At 42.9% G+C, this 16,859-nt stretch overlaps 1 protein-coding gene across 4 annotated transcripts in view; it reads left to right on the top strand.

Moving 5' to 3' along the window:
- ZBTB46 (zinc finger and BTB domain containing 46) overlaps positions 1-16,859 on the top strand; it is a 100,072-nt gene that overhangs the window by 23,508 nt on the left and 59,705 nt on the right. For all 4 annotated transcript variants that reach the window (XM_089513548.1, XM_089513552.1, XM_089513550.1 and 1 more), the window contains one exon: positions 1,519-2,489. In XM_089513548.1, the coding sequence (XP_089369674.1) occupies positions 1,553-2,489 (937 nt within the window). In that variant the 5' untranslated portion in view covers positions 1,519-1,552. The remainder of the gene's footprint in view (positions 1-1,518; positions 2,490-16,859) is intronic.

The raw sequence follows: 16,859 nt of genomic DNA, 5'->3' as shown, positions 1-16,859 counted from the left end.
GTGTATACATCATGTAAATAGAATAGGCGTGGTTTTATTTCATTTCGTGTCATTCTCTTAGTCAGCATTGTTGCCTCAGCTGTAATTTTAAATCATCCATATGAGTTTAGATGAAAGGGGAATTCATTTGTTTGTGTTTTCTGTGCAACACAACGAATTGTGCACAGAATACGTCTTGAACTGTGAATAGCCTTTGAAAACTGTGGGTTTCCAAGACTTTCTTGCAGCAAGAAGAAAATTGCTAAAATTACTTTGAGAAGAAACTTGAAGAATTACATCCCTAGTCTGCAATGAGGATGACTGCTGTGGTCTAAACTGCTGTTTTTCTGACTCTGCTGCTTTAAGTGACCACCTCTTTTCACCTCATCTGCAAAAACCATCTTGCATCTTTATGAGTGTATAATTCAAAATTTGGATGTCATAAGCAATAATTATTGTAATAGCAGGAGTCACTAGAAGAGATTTAACTCTTTACTTCCACACTATATAGACCTAAGGAAAATCCCTACTCTGAAACTGTATTTTGCAGTAGGAGGAAATCACCCACTGAACATGGTGACAGATTTCCTTCCAATTCAACTTGGGAGGTTGTTCCTCTAAAGTGGGGGAGGAAATATTTAAATCCCCTTCCTTTGCCTCCTGAAATCCCCATAATTATCTTTCCTCCTTGGGTGATAACTATTTGAATTTTTAAAATCCTGTATGTTAAATCCAAAGGCACATTTTAATGTCATGTTTAAGTTTGTCTTTACTTACAGGTGAGGACAGGGGTAGGCAACCTTTTTCAGCCGGGGGCCGGGTTGCTGTCCCTCAGACAACTGGGGGGCCGAAGCCAAAAAATAAATAATCAATTTAAAAAAAAAAATTAAATAAATAAATAAACCGGGACAAATGTAGGACAAAATTTTGGGCCACATCCGGGCCGCAGGTTGCCTACCCCTGGGTGAGGATATATGGCAAAAGGATTGAACACAGTAAGAGTAATGCCTTACTGCTCTTTCAGTCCTGGGGCCCGTTCACACTACACCTTAATTGCCATGGTTCTATCTTGTGGAATCCTGGGATTTGCACTTTGTTGTTGTTGTGTGCCTTCAAGTAGTTATGGTGACCCTAACTTATGGTGATCCTAAGGCGAACTTACCACAGGGTTTTCTTGCTCAGATTTGCTCAGAAGGTGTTTACCTTTTCCTTCATCTGAGGCTGAGAGTGTGTCATAGGATTTAAACCCTGGTCTCCGGAGCTGTAGTTCAACAGTCAAACTACTACAACATGCTGACTCTTGCAGTTTAGGAAGGGACATGCAGAATTCTCAGCCAGAGCAATCTAGTGTTGCACTAGATTACAAACCCCAGGATTCAATATGAAGGAACCATGGAAGTTAAAGTGGAATGCATTATATTTATTTAGTGTAAATGGCTCCCAGGTAAGATTGCTAGATGTCTTTTGGATAGTTTCTGTGATGACTTGCATAGTATGATGGCCCAATTAATATGATAACACTTTCCTTCTCCCTCACAGAGTGGTGCAGACATAGTTGTGCAAATATTTCTAAATGAACAATCAAAAGGAAGACATGGAGATTGCCTCCCATTATCATCATCTGCTTCAAGAACTCAATGAGCAAAGACAGCACGGTATACTCTGTGATGTTTGTATCATAGTGGAGGGGAAAATTTTCAAGGCTCACAAAAACATTTTACTTGGGAGCAGCCGGTACTTCAAGACACTGTACTGCCAGGTGCAGAAGACCTCTGACCAGGCAACTGTCACTCATTTAGACATTGTAACAGCACAGGGCTTTAAAGCAATCATTGATTTCATGTACTCAGCACACCTTGCACTGACCAGCAGAAATGTTATTGAGGTGATGTCAGCTGCTAGCTATCTCCAGATGACTGATATTGTACAAGCCTGTCATAATTTTATAAAGGCTGCTCTTGACATTAGCATAAAATCTGATGCATCAGATGATCTTATTGATTATGAATTTGGGGCTTCTTCCAGTAGTAGCACAGACGCTTTGATTTCAGCAGTGGTTGCTGGTAGGAGCATATCTCCCTGGTTAGCTCGACGGACAAGTCCAGCAAACTCCTCTGGTGATTCAGCTATTGCTAGCTGTCATGAAGCAGGGAGCACATATGAAAAAGAGGATCAAGAACCAAAAACTGATAGTCACGATGATATTTCATCCCAGTCTCTTTGGGCTAGTGATTTGGGCTATGGATCATTACGTATCAAAGAAGAGCAGATCTCTCCATCTCATTATGGAAGCAATGAGCTCCAGTCTACCAAAGAAAGTGCAATGCAGAGTGCTTTCTCAGAACAGAGCGCTACAGACGGATGGCAGCCCAAAGGGCGCAGAAAGAACAGGAAAAATAAGGATACTGTGCGGCATATTACACAGCAACTAGGAGATGACAGCAGAACAAACTCTCCAGTCCCACCTTTTCTGTCTGTCTCTGGATGGCCATACAGCAGTCGAGACACAAGTAAGATTCCTTTCCCTTTCAATTTTATATGCATATGTAATCATACAAAGTGCAGTATGCTATTAAGGGCTTATAAATTAACAACTTGCCAATTCTGTCTTCTCTCATCCATATACAGTAGGTCTTCTTCCTTCCTCTGCTTGCTAAGTCCTTGGTGTACTTGAGGACCAAACTCTATATGACACACCATTGTATTTTTTCCCTACTTTCACCATGGTGTAATGATTTGAATGCTGGCCTAAGACTGTGGAGACCAGGGTTTGACTCACTGCTCAGCCATGGAAGGCCACTGGGTGACCTTGGGCAAGTCCCACATTCTCAGAGGAAGGCAAAGGCAACACATTTCCAATAAAACCTTGCCAAGAAAACCCTGTGATAGGTTTGCCATAAGTTGGAAATGACTTAAAGGCACACACCAATAATACTGAAGTGTGTTCACTGTACCAAAGATGCTGTCAATAATATTTGACGACGTACTAGTATCTTGCCTTGATTTTTACATGATTTTTAACACCTTGGAGGAAATTTAGATAGGCAGGATGTTAGAGTGAATTAATTTCAGGTAGTCATGGAAGAAGCTGATTTTGTAGATACATTTCAATCCACCCTTAGACCTAGCTTTAGGAGAGAAATTTCCATGAACAAGAAAGTGAGGAAGAAAGAGTGATTCATCTTTGTTGGTTCTTTCGGATCTGTTTTAATGCTACTAGTATTGTTCTTGATCAGCACTCTGAGTTGAGAGTTGAAGGCATTGTTAGTTCTGTTGTGTTAGATGGCTGGTGCCAAAAAGTTAATGCCTGAAATTATTGCTTTACTGTATGACAGTTATATCAACAGTGCTCAATTTACTTTCCATGGTTTCTCACATCTACATAAACCTGCTGAGGGAGGTTATCTGGGAATAAGGGCTGAAGTAGTATTGACATGTAGATGATATTTAGCTTTAGCTTTCCTTTCCTTTTCTTCTAACCAAGGCAAGATAGTACAGAATTTTGAAATTGGTAACTGTATAAATTAATGGAATAGGTAAGGGCTAATAAACTGAAACATAATCCAGGGAAGAGGGAGATTGTATTATAATGGGTGGTTTGCCTACTAGAGAATCTCAAAGACTGGCTCATTCCAAATATACATGTCCACACCCTTAAGTCACTATAGTGACAAGATATCCCATCTGAGGACATTGGGTGGATGGCTGCCAGAAAGAGTGCCTTCTCAGTTGTGGTGCCCTGTTTATGAAATGCTCTCCCAAAAAAGGCTTGCCCAGGAAAAACCTTTCTTTTCTGAAAGGCTTTTAAATCCTGCATTTATGTATCCCTTTCCTTATGTATGCTTTCTGTTTTACTATGTTTTATGGTATTGCATTCTTTTTAGATTCTCATAACCCACCTACATCTACTGTTGAATAAATTTTAAAAAATTAATTATGATATGAAATTCAGGGGTTAAACTGCAAGTTGACATTAGTCAAATCAAACTGATAGTTCTCTTGCACTTGTGCTAAACTAAATAAAACAAAAAAGTCAGGTCTCTGATGGGATGTCATCCATCACAAGTAATCTAGCTCTGAAATTAAAAAATGAATATAATAGGTCTATATAGTACATTGGTGATACTTAAGAGAGTGTATCTTACTTCCCTCAATAGCTCAACAGAATAGCAGTCAAATAGAGGGGAGAAATGACACATGCCACAGGCACACATTGCCTAGTTTGGCTTATCTTTTTCATCATGCTAAAGCATGAAAGACAAACCATTAAGTAGCTTTCTTAAATAATTGGCTTTCAGACTAGCACTGGCTGGGAGCTGCATTGGCAGTATAAAGCTTCCAGTGCTGCTCCCTGCCATATTTCTGTTCACTCACTGATTTGGTATCATGTACATTTGGATCTCAGAGGAGCTAAAAGTGTATAAAATCCTACTTGCTTAGAAGGAGTTGCTACTTATGTTAACCTAGTTACTTAAGTTAAAAGTCTCCTTATTGTTCCTGTACTAATAATTTTAAAATCCTAGAATTCTTGGAGAAATCTTAAGAATTATTTGCTTTTTACTTGCATCAGAGAATAATGATCAACTGGTAGCTCTCGTAATCCTCTACCTGTCTTTAATAAAATGAATAGTTTGGTGCTTAAAGCATATTAAGACATGATGTGTTCAGAACTTGAAAAATAAAGTGTGTTTGGATGTGGTTGGATCTTTCCCTATAAGATGCTATGTATTGGGTGGGTGTGGGGCAATTCAGTTGTGTATAAATACATGCATGCACACACAGCTTCAAGGTTCCACCGCCACACAAATATTGTTTTTTTCTGCTGCCTCTTCTCTCAGCCTGTCTGATGAAAGAAAGCAGGAGGAGCAGTGCAGCTCCAACCTGCCAGCCAAGCCCCATCAAAGCTCAGAAATCTTAAGCAGAGTCCCAAATTGGAAAGCTCCTTTTTGCCCCATTGCCACATGCTCTAACTCCTTGCTCCAGTGAGCCAGTCTGTCCCAAAATCGCACTGCTCTAAGCCAGGGAAGAGATGCTTTGTGCCCATGCCTTGCAAGAGTTTCTTGCTACTACTAGTGAAAGATGTGGCTAAGAGAAAAAGCTCGTGTGAGCAGACGAAGAATGGGAGACACCACCACATGAAGGAGTCAGTGAGACTGTGTATCGGCTTTAAGGGACCCTGGAAAGAAGTTTCATGCAACCATAATCTCCACCATGTTCCTAAAGCCATCTGGTTCCCCATATTTTTCTTACACAGAAATATATGACTGAAGGACTCCCTGCTGCCCCCTTTCCCCCTCACCCCCCCCCCCCCGGATCTTTCCACCACTCCCAGAGCAGCATCCTGCCCACTTTGGGAATTGCTGGTTTAAACCATGGCTTGTCATTACCTCAGAACCCTGATTCATATTTTATCTCTGGCTTGTTCTACCCTGATCACTACTCTGAAACAGAAGCTGAAACAGTGCAGGCAATATATTTCAGAGTATAAAATAAAGATGTTCAATAATTATTTGAAATGGTTAAAATGTGGATGGGAACTGCTTTGGGTCATCATGCAGATAAATCCTCTGATGTAAATTCTGAAGCTTTCACCCTTTAAAACTTTTAGGTATGATAATTGAAATTCATGAAAATTTACAAGAAATAACCATGTTATTTAGGACTTATAGAGAAAATTATGAAGAATGCCCAATTCAATTCTGAAGGAGAAACCTTTCAAAAGCTGATGGTATTTTGTAGAGTGGTAGTAATCCAAGGAACTTTAAATATGTAAATCAATTTAAATAAAATGAAGAGAACATCTTCAACCATATAGCAGCCAGCATCTCAGTTTCTTGAACTTATTTTTTTTTTCCCAATTCTGAGTAGCATTCTTCTGCATCTTTCTGAAGCTTTTGGTACATTTGTGAAATATGCAGGGGTAGGCAACTGTGGAAGGCTAATGCGCTGTAATAGCTACTGGGAGACTTTGGCAGGCCACATCTCCACCACAAAAATGTTTGCCCCCAAAAATGCCCTGGGACTACTGAGGACCACAAAATGGCCCTTTAATAGTGGATAAAGTTGACCCACTCCCTGGACTTTTTCCAGAGACGTTTGGCTGCTTGAGAGCAGGACCAAAGAAACCTAACAATGGGAGTAATCCAGGGCTGAGGCCTAGTCATAGAGGAGGACACACGCACAGATACGGGCAAAGCTGTCAAGAGTTGAAGAAAGAGTGGAATTAAATAAATACATGACTGAATCCACAAAGTCCCCAAGATTGAGAGAAGGAAGAGATGAATCCAAGGACTGACTGAGATGGTTAGAGTTAACAGACTGGAGATCATGAAAGTGGCACAGGACAGTATGACGAGGAGGTGGGATATAAGTAAAAGTTTTTAAATAATGATCAAAAAGTGGAAAATCAGATGCCAAGTAGCCAGAAATGACACACTTAGCAGCAAGAACTAAGTCAAGACAGTGGCCAAGAGAATGGGTTGAAGAGTTGGAATGCGGTTGAAGACCAAAAGAAGCTAAGAGGGAATCATAGAATCATAGAATAATAGAGTTGGAAGAGACCGCAAGGGCCATCCAGTCCAACCCCCTTCTGCCATGCAGGAACTCCCAATCAAAGCATCCCTGACAGATGGCCATCCAGCCTCTGTTTGAAGACCTCCATGGAAGGAGACTCCACTACACTCCGAGGGAGTTTGTTCCACTGTCGAACAGCCCTTACTAAAGTGAGATGTAGAACGATTCTTGGGATCAAATTAAAAATGTCAGCCAAGACTCAAAATCTGTGAGGAACTGGGTAGCAGAACCAGGAGGGCGATAGATGACTGCAACCCGAAGTTGTAAAAGAAAAGTGTCCAATGGAGTGAGATTCAAATGAAGAGAAACAATAGCTGGGGGGGGGGGGAGAAAGAACTTGAAACTGGCAGGAATTGGACAATAAGATACCGGGGGCCCCTCCTTGGCCCTCAGAGCAGCTAGTATGGATGAAAGAAAGACCGCCAAAAGAAAGGGCAGCAGAGGTAGCAGTATCATGGGCCGGGAGCCAGGTTTCAGTAAGAGCAAGGAGGTGAAATGCACTGGAAAGAAAAAGATCATGAACTGCAGTCGCTTTTGAAGCAGCAGAGCAACAGTTCCAGAGTGAACAAGAGAATGGAAGCTGAGAGATAGGAAGGGGTCGAATAGGAGACATACGTGAAACCATGGAAAGGAAAGGATTCAGTGCCCAATAATCAACAGAAGAAAAACAGAAAAATAACAGCCAATAGTACTCGGTGACATTGCCTAAACACCACTGCTGCTGGATCCTCAAGTCCTCCAGCTGGCTAGCTCTCAGCTAGCTTGCTGCCTGATGTTCCAAGGAAGAGGGAGGGGTGAAGGAGAGCCCTCTTAAAGCCTGAGGCTCCAGGCCACGCCCCTCTGGTTGCCAGGCTGATGCTAGTCCAGGTGTTGAAGGAAGAGAAGGGAGTGAAATACAGTGTCCTGTCTGGTAGAACTCCTATCATGCATGACTGTTGGCTAGGCTGTCTGGATCTGATGGAAGTTTCAGTTCAGCAACCTCTAGAGAATCAGCTGATCTGCAAAGCTCTAAAGTCTGCAGTTGTAAGGCTTAAGATCGGTGTCAAGGAGATGTCAAGTTCCTATTGTGATGCCCCCAGGCATCAGTCTATCTATAGAGATCCATCAGGGTCTTCTCCAGGCTGTCTCCTCCTCTTATATCTCACACAAAGCTTACTGATTTCATTTTCTTTTCAGCCTCCTCCACACAGCTCATGCTGTGCTTGCTCAGGGTTTCTTTCCATTTTGGTTGGCCAGGTGAGTGAACAGTTGTATTCCAACACTGGAAGAAGATAAAGAACATAACTGTTCTCCCTCTCCCTCTTCTCTGTTGGTATTCTCTAATCAAAATAGTTCTCTGAAATAAGTTCTAATTGGGTGTTACCAGTTAAATGCATGTTTCTGTAACTTGCCTCTGGTAGCAGAAGAGGGAAGAGTATGCTAATAGGAGAAAGAAGATAGGTGGCCTCAGAAGCTGGGAAGGGATTTGAAATGGAGGATGTTTGGAGGATGCTGAGGAAGGGAAAAAACAGAGGAGCCGGGGTACACTAGGTTATGACCATGGAGAAATAGGTTGTAAGTAGGTAGTGCTTTAAATTTTAGGATAATTAATTGGAACAGCCATTTCACCCAAGAGGCATTAGATTAATTCAGAGAAGAGGCTTTTTGATTTGGAAATCATATTTCATCTCAGCTTTTTACTTAGGTTTTTTTTTGTAAGATGACGTTTAGCATGTCTTCAGTGGAATGAATATTATATTGCAGTTGTAGATACTGTGATTGTTCACACTTCCATGGCAGCAATTTTGTGATGGTTCTTCATGGAAGGTTTCTTAAAATCCCAAATGTGTTCATAAAGGTTGAGAAGGCCCTGTTAGACAGATCTCAGGTGCCGCTCAAGGCTGGTGAAATGAAGGAACAATATCTATTCCCGCTAATTTAAAGATCTGCAAAAGTTTCCAGCATGTGTTGAAACAGGTAGGACATTTGTAAGGCAGAGTCAAAGTTCAAAAAAAGTAGGGTAAGATTTCTGTTTGCAAAGAAAGATACAATTTAGGTGGTAGGTGTAAAGAATGACCAAAGACAATAAAACAATGTTATTTAGTGGGATGTGGGTTAGAGGATAAAATCTCAGGGCTGTCTGAAAAAAGGATTGCTGGCCCATTATTTCAGAGACAGCTAAAACACACCACCATGGTGGCTCTCCAGTCAAAATCATTTATTTGTAAGCACTGAGGCCTCAGAAGTTTGTGATATATCAGTAATAGTATTTTCTAGTATTTATATACTGTTTGTTTTCAGGGTACTTCTCTTCAAAGTACTTCTCATTTGAGCCATCCTTATAACAGCCCTATAAAGTAGTTAGTGTTATCCAAATATTGCATGCATGGAATGAGGCTGAAAGAATAGCATCTGGCCTGTACTTCCTGTGAGAGAGGCATTTCTTAAGGTCTGCTTGCAGGTAAAAAGCCTCAAACCACCACTGGACTCTGCTGCTCAGCTGTGAGGGGGCTGTGCCTGTGAGAGAGGCATTTCTTAAGGCCTGCTTGCATGAAAAAAGCCTTAAACCACCACCGGACTCTGTTGTGCAGCTGTGTAGCGGGGATAAGGGTTTGGTATATTGCTAGCTGAGCCATAGCATCAGAGGAATGACATTGCTGCTAGTCTTCCTCTGTCTTGGCTCCTTGTTGTCATTAGGGGGAGAGACAATGGACATGGGGGTTGGTTTGCATGGGGAGGTGGCTGGTAATTGTGAGGTTGTACTTGGAGCTCCCATCGGAGTAGTGTGGGGCAGTGGGAGATACGGCGGTAGGAGAGTGGAATTACAAAGGAAAGGAAGGCGAGATCCATGCTTAATATCTATCTCTCCTTCCATCCACTCTCCTAACCAAAGAGAACTGAGGGTCAGTCCAACTGTACCACAAACCCTGTCTCTGCTCCTGTGCAATGCCAGGTCAGTTAGGAATAAGACTCACATAATTTACGATCTCATTCAAGATAAGAACTGCGACCTGGCTTGCATTACTGAGACCTGGCTCGGGCCTGAGAGTGAAGCAGTGTGGGCACAGGCCCTTCCAGTCGGGTACTCAGTTAAGGACCAGATCAGGTTAAGTGGGCAGGGGGGGGGGGGGCGGTGTTGCCTTGGTCTATAAGAATACCCTTCCTTTGACCAGGAACCAGGTCCATAAAACTGATTTCATCGAGTGTATTTACCTGACCCTGAATACCAGGGACAGACTGGGGATTCTGTTGGTCTACCGTCCACCCCGTGCGCTAACAGACTCCCTGGCCGAGCTGACACAACTGGTCTCGGAACTGGTGTTGGAGTCTCCTAGGCTTCTTGTTCTAGGGGACCTCAACATCCCTTTCGAGGCCAGTCAAGGTCCAACAGGTGAGGCTCGGGAGTTCATGACTGCCATGGGCCCGTCCCAATTGGTTTCAGGGCCCACGCATTGCGCTGGTACTCTCAACGTTGTCTTTAGTACGGACACTCTGTGGGCAGAGGTCTTTAATGTCTCTGCCCTATCATGGACGGACCATTTCCTGGTCGAGGCTCGAATCAAGGCTTCTACCTTAAGCCCCTCCGGGGGTGGAGGACCTGTTAGGATGGTTCACCCTCGAAGGCTGATGGAACCCAAAAGGTTCCAAGAAGCCCTAGAGGGTTATATGGTTGGAACTGACGGTGACTCTGTTGATGCCCTGACTAACACCTGGGATAGAGATCTCTCCAGGGCTATACACAGTATCGTTCCCAAGCATCCTTTCCGGCCTGCTTCCAATAAGCAACCCTGGTACACGGAAGACCTCAGGGATAGGAAGTGGGCCGTGCAACGACTAGAGCGCAACTGGCGAAGACATCATCACTTAGCCGACAAGGAACTCCTTGAGTCTCTTTTGAAGGCTTACGGAGTGGCAATAAGTGCAGCTAAACATTCGCTTTATGCTGCACGTATTGCGTCCGCGGAGTCACGTCCAGCAGAGCTGTTCAGGGTAGTGAGGGAGCTAACACAACTGCCCCCCCTCCCTGAACCCTATTTTAGAACCATCTAAAGCCTGCTGTGACGAATTTAACGACTTCTTCGCGGATAAAATCTCTCAGCTAAGGGCTGATCTCGATGCCAGTATTTCTTCAGATCCTATAAGAGAGGTTTCCAGAGCTTCCGTGGACTCCATTAGACTGGATCATTTTGAGTTTGTGAGTACCGAGGAAGTGGACAAGATTCTTCAAAGTGTTAGGAAGACAACATGCTCTCTCGATCCCTGTCCTTCATGGCTGGCGGCCCAGGGGGCAACGGCAGTAACCTCTATGTTGCGCCGTATAATTAATTCATCCTTCAAGGAGGGGCATTTTCCATCGAGCTTAAAATCAGCAGTAGTAAAACCTCTATTAAAAAAGCCCTCCCTGGACCCCCTAATTCGGAATAATTATCAGCCTATTTCGCTGCTGCCTCTTTTAGGGAAGGTGATCGAGAGAGCAGTTGCTTTCCAGCTTCAAGGGATCTTGGAAGAAACAGATTTTCTAGACCCATTTCAAACCGGCTTCCGGGCGGGCTATGGAGTTGAGACTGCCATGGTCGCCTTAGCTGATGATCTCCGTCTGGGCACGGACAGTGGAAGCGTGTCCCTGTTAGTGCTCTTGGACATCTCAGTGGCTTTCGATACCATTGACCATGGTATCCTTCAGGAACACCTGAGGGAGTTAGGTATCGGGGCACTGCGCTCCAGTGGTTCCGTTCCTACCTCTCGGGTAGATTCCAGATGGTGCAGCTGGGGGACGTCTGCTCCGATAAGAGGGCGCTTACATCTGGTGTCCCCCAATGAGCTATTCTGTCCCCCATGCTATTTAACATTTACATGAAACCGCTGGGAGAGATCATCCGGAGACACAGGGCGCGGTGTTATCAGTACGCTGATGACACCCAAATATGCTTCTCTGTGTCCCCGACTGATGCAGTAAATAGGGATGGCATCTCTCCTCTAAATGCCTGCTTGGAGTCGGTAATGGGCTGGATGAGGAAAAACAAACTCGGCTTGAATCCAGAGAAAACGGAACTACTAGTGATAGGCTCGCCCGGTCCGGGTGGTGAAATTTGTCCACTGTCCTGAATGGGGTCACGCTCCCCCTGAAGGACTCAGTTCGCAGTTTGGGGGTGCTTTTGGACTCGTTGCTCCAGCTGACTTCTCAGGTGGATGCGACGGTCAGAAGCATCTGTTACCAGCTTCGGCTGATAGCCAGCTGCAACCCTACCTAGGCCGGGAGGACCTTGAAACAGTGGTACATGCTCTGGTAACCTCTCGGTTGGATTTCTGTAATGTGCTCTACATGGGGCAACCCTTGTACCAAACCCAGAAGCTTCAGCTAGTGCAGAATATGGCAGCTAGGTTGGTCTCTGGATGTCCCAGGGCCGACCATATAACACCGATTCTGCATGATCTCCATTGGCTGCCTGTTCGCTTCCAGGCACATTACAAGGTGTTGGTTATAACCTATGAAGCCCTAAATGGCTTGGGCCCAGGGTACTTGGAGGACCGCCTCTCCCTATATAGTCCGCCCCGCACACTCAGGTCGTCTGGGAAGAATCTGTTGAGGATCCCAATAACGAGATATGTATCAACCTCACAAAGGGCCTTTTCTATCTCGGCCCCTGGGATCTGGAACACCCTTCCTGAGGAACTCCGCTCCGCCACCTCCCTGGATCTCTTTAAAAAGAGACTCAAGACCTTCCTGTTTCGGCAAGCCTTCCCCGATGCTCCTTGATGATATATGACTCCCCCCTATATGTACAGCATTATCGAGCACATTTAGCTGGCCTGGATTTGATGTATGGTTTTAATCTGTATTCTGAAATGTTTTTATTGAAGTTTTATTTATGTATTGCAATTTTTATCCTGAATTTTGTATTTGATATTGCAATTTTTACCTGTATACCACTATGATCAACACGGAATAGCGGTTTATAAATAAAACTTCTTCTTCTTCTTCTTCTTCTTCTTCTTATTATTATTATTATTTAGTATTGCAAAACATTTGTGAGAGGCCTTCTTTTTCTGTGGTGTTCATATTATTAATCCATTACATCAGTATGGCCTTAAATTTCTTTTTCACTAGACGTTCAGTCATAGTAATACTGGAGAATTAACAGAAATGCTGTCAAAGTCTGAGTTTATTATTACATGGGTGAGTAGTCATATATGAGCATACAGTATTTGTTTTATGCTTTCACAAATCGGGTTGCCAGAGTCTAATGCCCCTGCCCTTGTGAAGATGCCTCAGCATGATCCCCAATCACAAGTCCTGGGGAAATTGCAGAAAAACTAGGAGGAAAAGTTGCCTTAGCTCATACAGTGCTATGGAGCAGGCAGCTATTTCTGCTCATTCCAAAACACAGTACGTTTTTTTGTTTTGTTTTGTTCATTTGTTTCCTTGAGTCCTTTCCATTTGCTATAGACATAGGGGGAAAGGTGAAGGGAGTTTCTTGTGTCCCTTAAAATTCTGAAACAGGTCGAAATAGAGAATCTGAATCAGAAATATAGTATATATGTGCTTCTCTAGCAGTTAACCAGAGAGTAAGATTAAATTCTAAGTCTTGAAGAAAGGAAAAGAAAAGAAATGCGTTTACTGAGAAGAAACTGCTGCTTGATCAAGCAGCTAAAAGTATTCCTTCACATACTCTAGGTTAGATGTCACTGTTCCTAGAAAGCACAATTGATATTTTTTCAGTGAAATGTGCACATTTTTTTAAGAAAAGAAAAAAGAAAAGAAAAGAAACAGGGCAACTTAGGTATTGCATTATAACTTAGGCATCAGTAGCAAAACAAATCCTTGAAAAAGAAAACTTTCTGTGGAGTTTTTTTCCTTGTTAAAATATATAAGCCAGTAAATACACTAGTTCCTTATTGGAGTGGGTTTTTTTTTCTTTTGGAAAGCTAGCTGAGAAACTGAGGATTTAGCTGGCTTATTTTCTACCTTTCCCTTTTTTCTTTTCTTTTCATGCTTAGCAGAAATATAAAAAACTGCCCCTTTGCACAACTGGTATGCATGAAAATAAGAATCTTGAAATAAGAATCGCAGAAAGTGGCATTTATTAGTGTATTTTTACTTTTTGGTCATTGAGTTGTATTAGGAATGTAGTTTTATAGGATTAACTAAAGACCGAATCCTCTGGCTGTAGGATTTTCTGGTATTAAAATCAGACTTTGTGGAGGTCAGTTGCAGAAAGAGCTGTAACAATTGCAGAACAGAAGTAGCATGGGTTTAATTTTATACTGTCTTTGTGACAAATTCCTGTTCTCTTTTACTTTGAGTGATCAAATTATAGCTAATCGCTATGTTAACAGAAAGACAGTAAATCAGTGGTTCCCAACCTGTGGGTCAGGACCCCTTTGGGGGTCTAATGACCCTTTCATGGGGGTCGCCTAAGACCATTGGAAAACACCTATTTAATTACAGCTATGAAGTAGCAATGAAAATAATTCCATGGGTTTGGGTCACCACAACATGAGGAACTGTATTAAGGGGTCACAGCATTAGGAAAATTGGGAACCACTGCAGTAAATGTTCTTTGGAAATTAACACCTATGGTAAAACTATGTCTAGGAGTAGGGATGCCATATCCCGCCTGTAGGTGGGGCAATCCCACTTTGGGCGGTGCTGACCCGGTCCTGGTCCGGTTTGGCACCAAAACCGGGACGGTACCACCCGCGGCCACCTCCGCCCCCGCGCGCGCCGCAGGGGCCTCCAAGGCTGCGCTGAGGCCTGGGAGTGCTCTCTGCGGTTGGAGCTCCGGCCATGGAGGTGCTATCTTCCAGGCCCCAGCAAGGCCTTGGAGGCGGCTCCGCGATCGCGGAGTCCTCCAAGGCCTCGCCGGGGCCTGGGAGGAGGAGGAGGTTGCTTGCCACCACGGCGATGGCCGCGATGACGGGTGGCCCCCTGCCCCTTCCCGGCCTGAGAGGAGGCCGAGGCTTCCTCCCAAGCCGGGAAGGAGGACAAGGTTTGAAAATGTAGGACTTTTTTCTTTTTTTTTTTTTTTTTTTTTTAAATTTCCTGGCCAGGAAATTTTTAAATAAAGGTCCTACATTTTTAAACCTTGTCCTACATTTTTCCCGGTTTGGAGGTCCTCAGATATGGCAACGCTATCTAGGAGACAAGAATCTAAGTTTTTCACCAAAGCTATCTGAGCAAATTTAGTGGTCATGAATAGAACAAGTTTTCTTATGACTGAGTAACTGTATAAAGAACAAGAAGTAGAGAATAGGAATAAATGGACAGATCTGACAGTGGAGAGATGTAAACAGTGAGATTTCAAGGATCTGTTTTTAAGGCCACTGTTTTTTTTTAACATATTTGCAACTGAAGTTGGGGGTTAACAGTGAGCTGGCAAGGTTTGCTGACTATAACAAATTATTAGAGCTGTTAAAACAAATGGCAAGGAGAGCTCCAAAAGGATTTCTCCAAACTGAGAGTAACCATGAAAATAATAAATCTGTTTCAGCATAAGTAAATGGATGGTGATATACACTAGGTCAAAAAAATACTAACCTTACATTTATTCTAATGGGGTCAAAGCTAGTTGCAACTGATTAAAACAGTGATCTTGGCTTTGTGAAGCATGGTTTAATGAAGATACCAATCCAGTTTGCACCTGCCTGTAAAAAGGCAAATTCACAGGGGATCATAAGGAAAGTGTTAAAAATGTAGCTGCTAAGCTTTTAATGTCTTCATACAAATTTGTGATGGAATTTGGAATACAGTATAAAATTCTGGTCATTTTACCTCCAAAAAGATAACTAATACTGAGATAGATACCAAAAAAAGCAACCAAGCAACCAAGATATTAAAATGACTGGAATTCCCCTAGAAGAGAGTTTTGTAGTAGGCAAAGAAGGGGAAATATAATGGCGTATAAAATTATTTATGGTGAGGAGAGTGCTTAAAACTGGTGGCATTCAGGCCCGAAACAGACGGGCCAAAATAGAGCAACTTCCGCCCACTTCAGGGGCATGGCATTTAGACATCACACACCCCAACACTGCTGGAAGCTGCACTGATGTCACCAAAGGCAGCCTGAAGCTGCTGGCAAAAAGCTGCTGGCAAATCCGCACCTGACGGTGGCCTATTTGGGACTGCAGCGGTAGCCCGCTTAGGGAGCAGACCATCTGGTTGCCATGGTCTTGGAGCGATTGTGGCTGGAGTGGCCTCTGGCCGCTCCTTTTGGCCCATCTGCTTCATCGACCAGTGAAGCTGAATAGTGGAAGACTTAAGACAAAAGGAAATGTTTCTCAGACCATATGTTTAAATAATAGCATTTGCTACCACAAGACATAGGGATGAACACTAATGTGGAAGGCTATAAAAGAAAAGTAGACATATTCATAGAATAGGAAGGGTGTCAGTAGGTAATAGTAACATTTCTTCAGCTGTCAAAGGTTGTATGCTTCTCAGTGACAGTTGCTGGGAAGCATGAACAAGAGGATGGTATTGTCCTCATGAGCTTCCAAATGGCATATTGTTCCCACTGTGAGGAACAGACTGTGTGAGAAACAGGAACAGCAAGTTCTTATGTTCTTTCTTTGGTGTGAATTATAATTGTAGGCCACGTTGGAAGTCAGCCTTAGCTAAAATGAGGGATATAAACAAGTAGTAGTGTCCATATGTACCGTACATTGTAGTTTGGAGAGTCTCTGCACTCTGAGACCAAAAGCCTAGTTTTTTCCATGGTTCTTGTTCACATGTCTATGCAGAACGCATACTAGACATCGCTACTTTTGGACTGAAGTTCATGCTGTAACCCAGCCACCACCGTATGTTCTTTTATTGTCCATCCATAGCAAAGAGTTGTTGATTTGCTTGTGCGCTGCAAGTACATTGCATTCTATCTTGCTTGCTTCTGGCAATTTGAACTAGATGGACTTTTGATCTCTTTCACTGCTGCAGTTGGTTTAATTCAGCTCGCAACCAAATATTTTGAAATATTTCAGCAAGCCATCAAAATACTGCCATATACAGTTGACAGAGATTTATAGAATACTGATATTGGTATACATACAGTGTGCCCACCACATCGGCTGGCTAATTATCTAGAGTAAGGTGAGGTTGACAGAACTATTTCCCCCTCCTCTATATGGCTTCCCCTAAGCTCTTAGAGAAGTTCCAGGTTGCATTTTCTCAAAATAGCTTGGCACCTAGAATTAGTTCACATTTATACAAATACTTGATCAGATTTTCCCATTATGGTGAGATATATTATATTTCAGTTTCAGTTATAGGATTTTTTCTAAATTTCTATGTAAACATATATCTTTCATGCAGATTTGTGTCTTTTATAGCT

The sequence above is a fragment of the Sceloporus occidentalis genome, unplaced genomic scaffold (genome assembly GCF_023333645.1).
Source record: "Sceloporus occidentalis isolate IW3139 unplaced genomic scaffold, rSceOcc1.0.p SCAF_3, whole genome shotgun sequence".
In the NCBI taxonomy this organism is placed as follows: Eukaryota; Metazoa; Chordata; class Lepidosauria; order Squamata; family Phrynosomatidae; genus Sceloporus; species Sceloporus occidentalis.
This window is presented reverse-complemented; position numbering and strand designations above follow the sequence as displayed.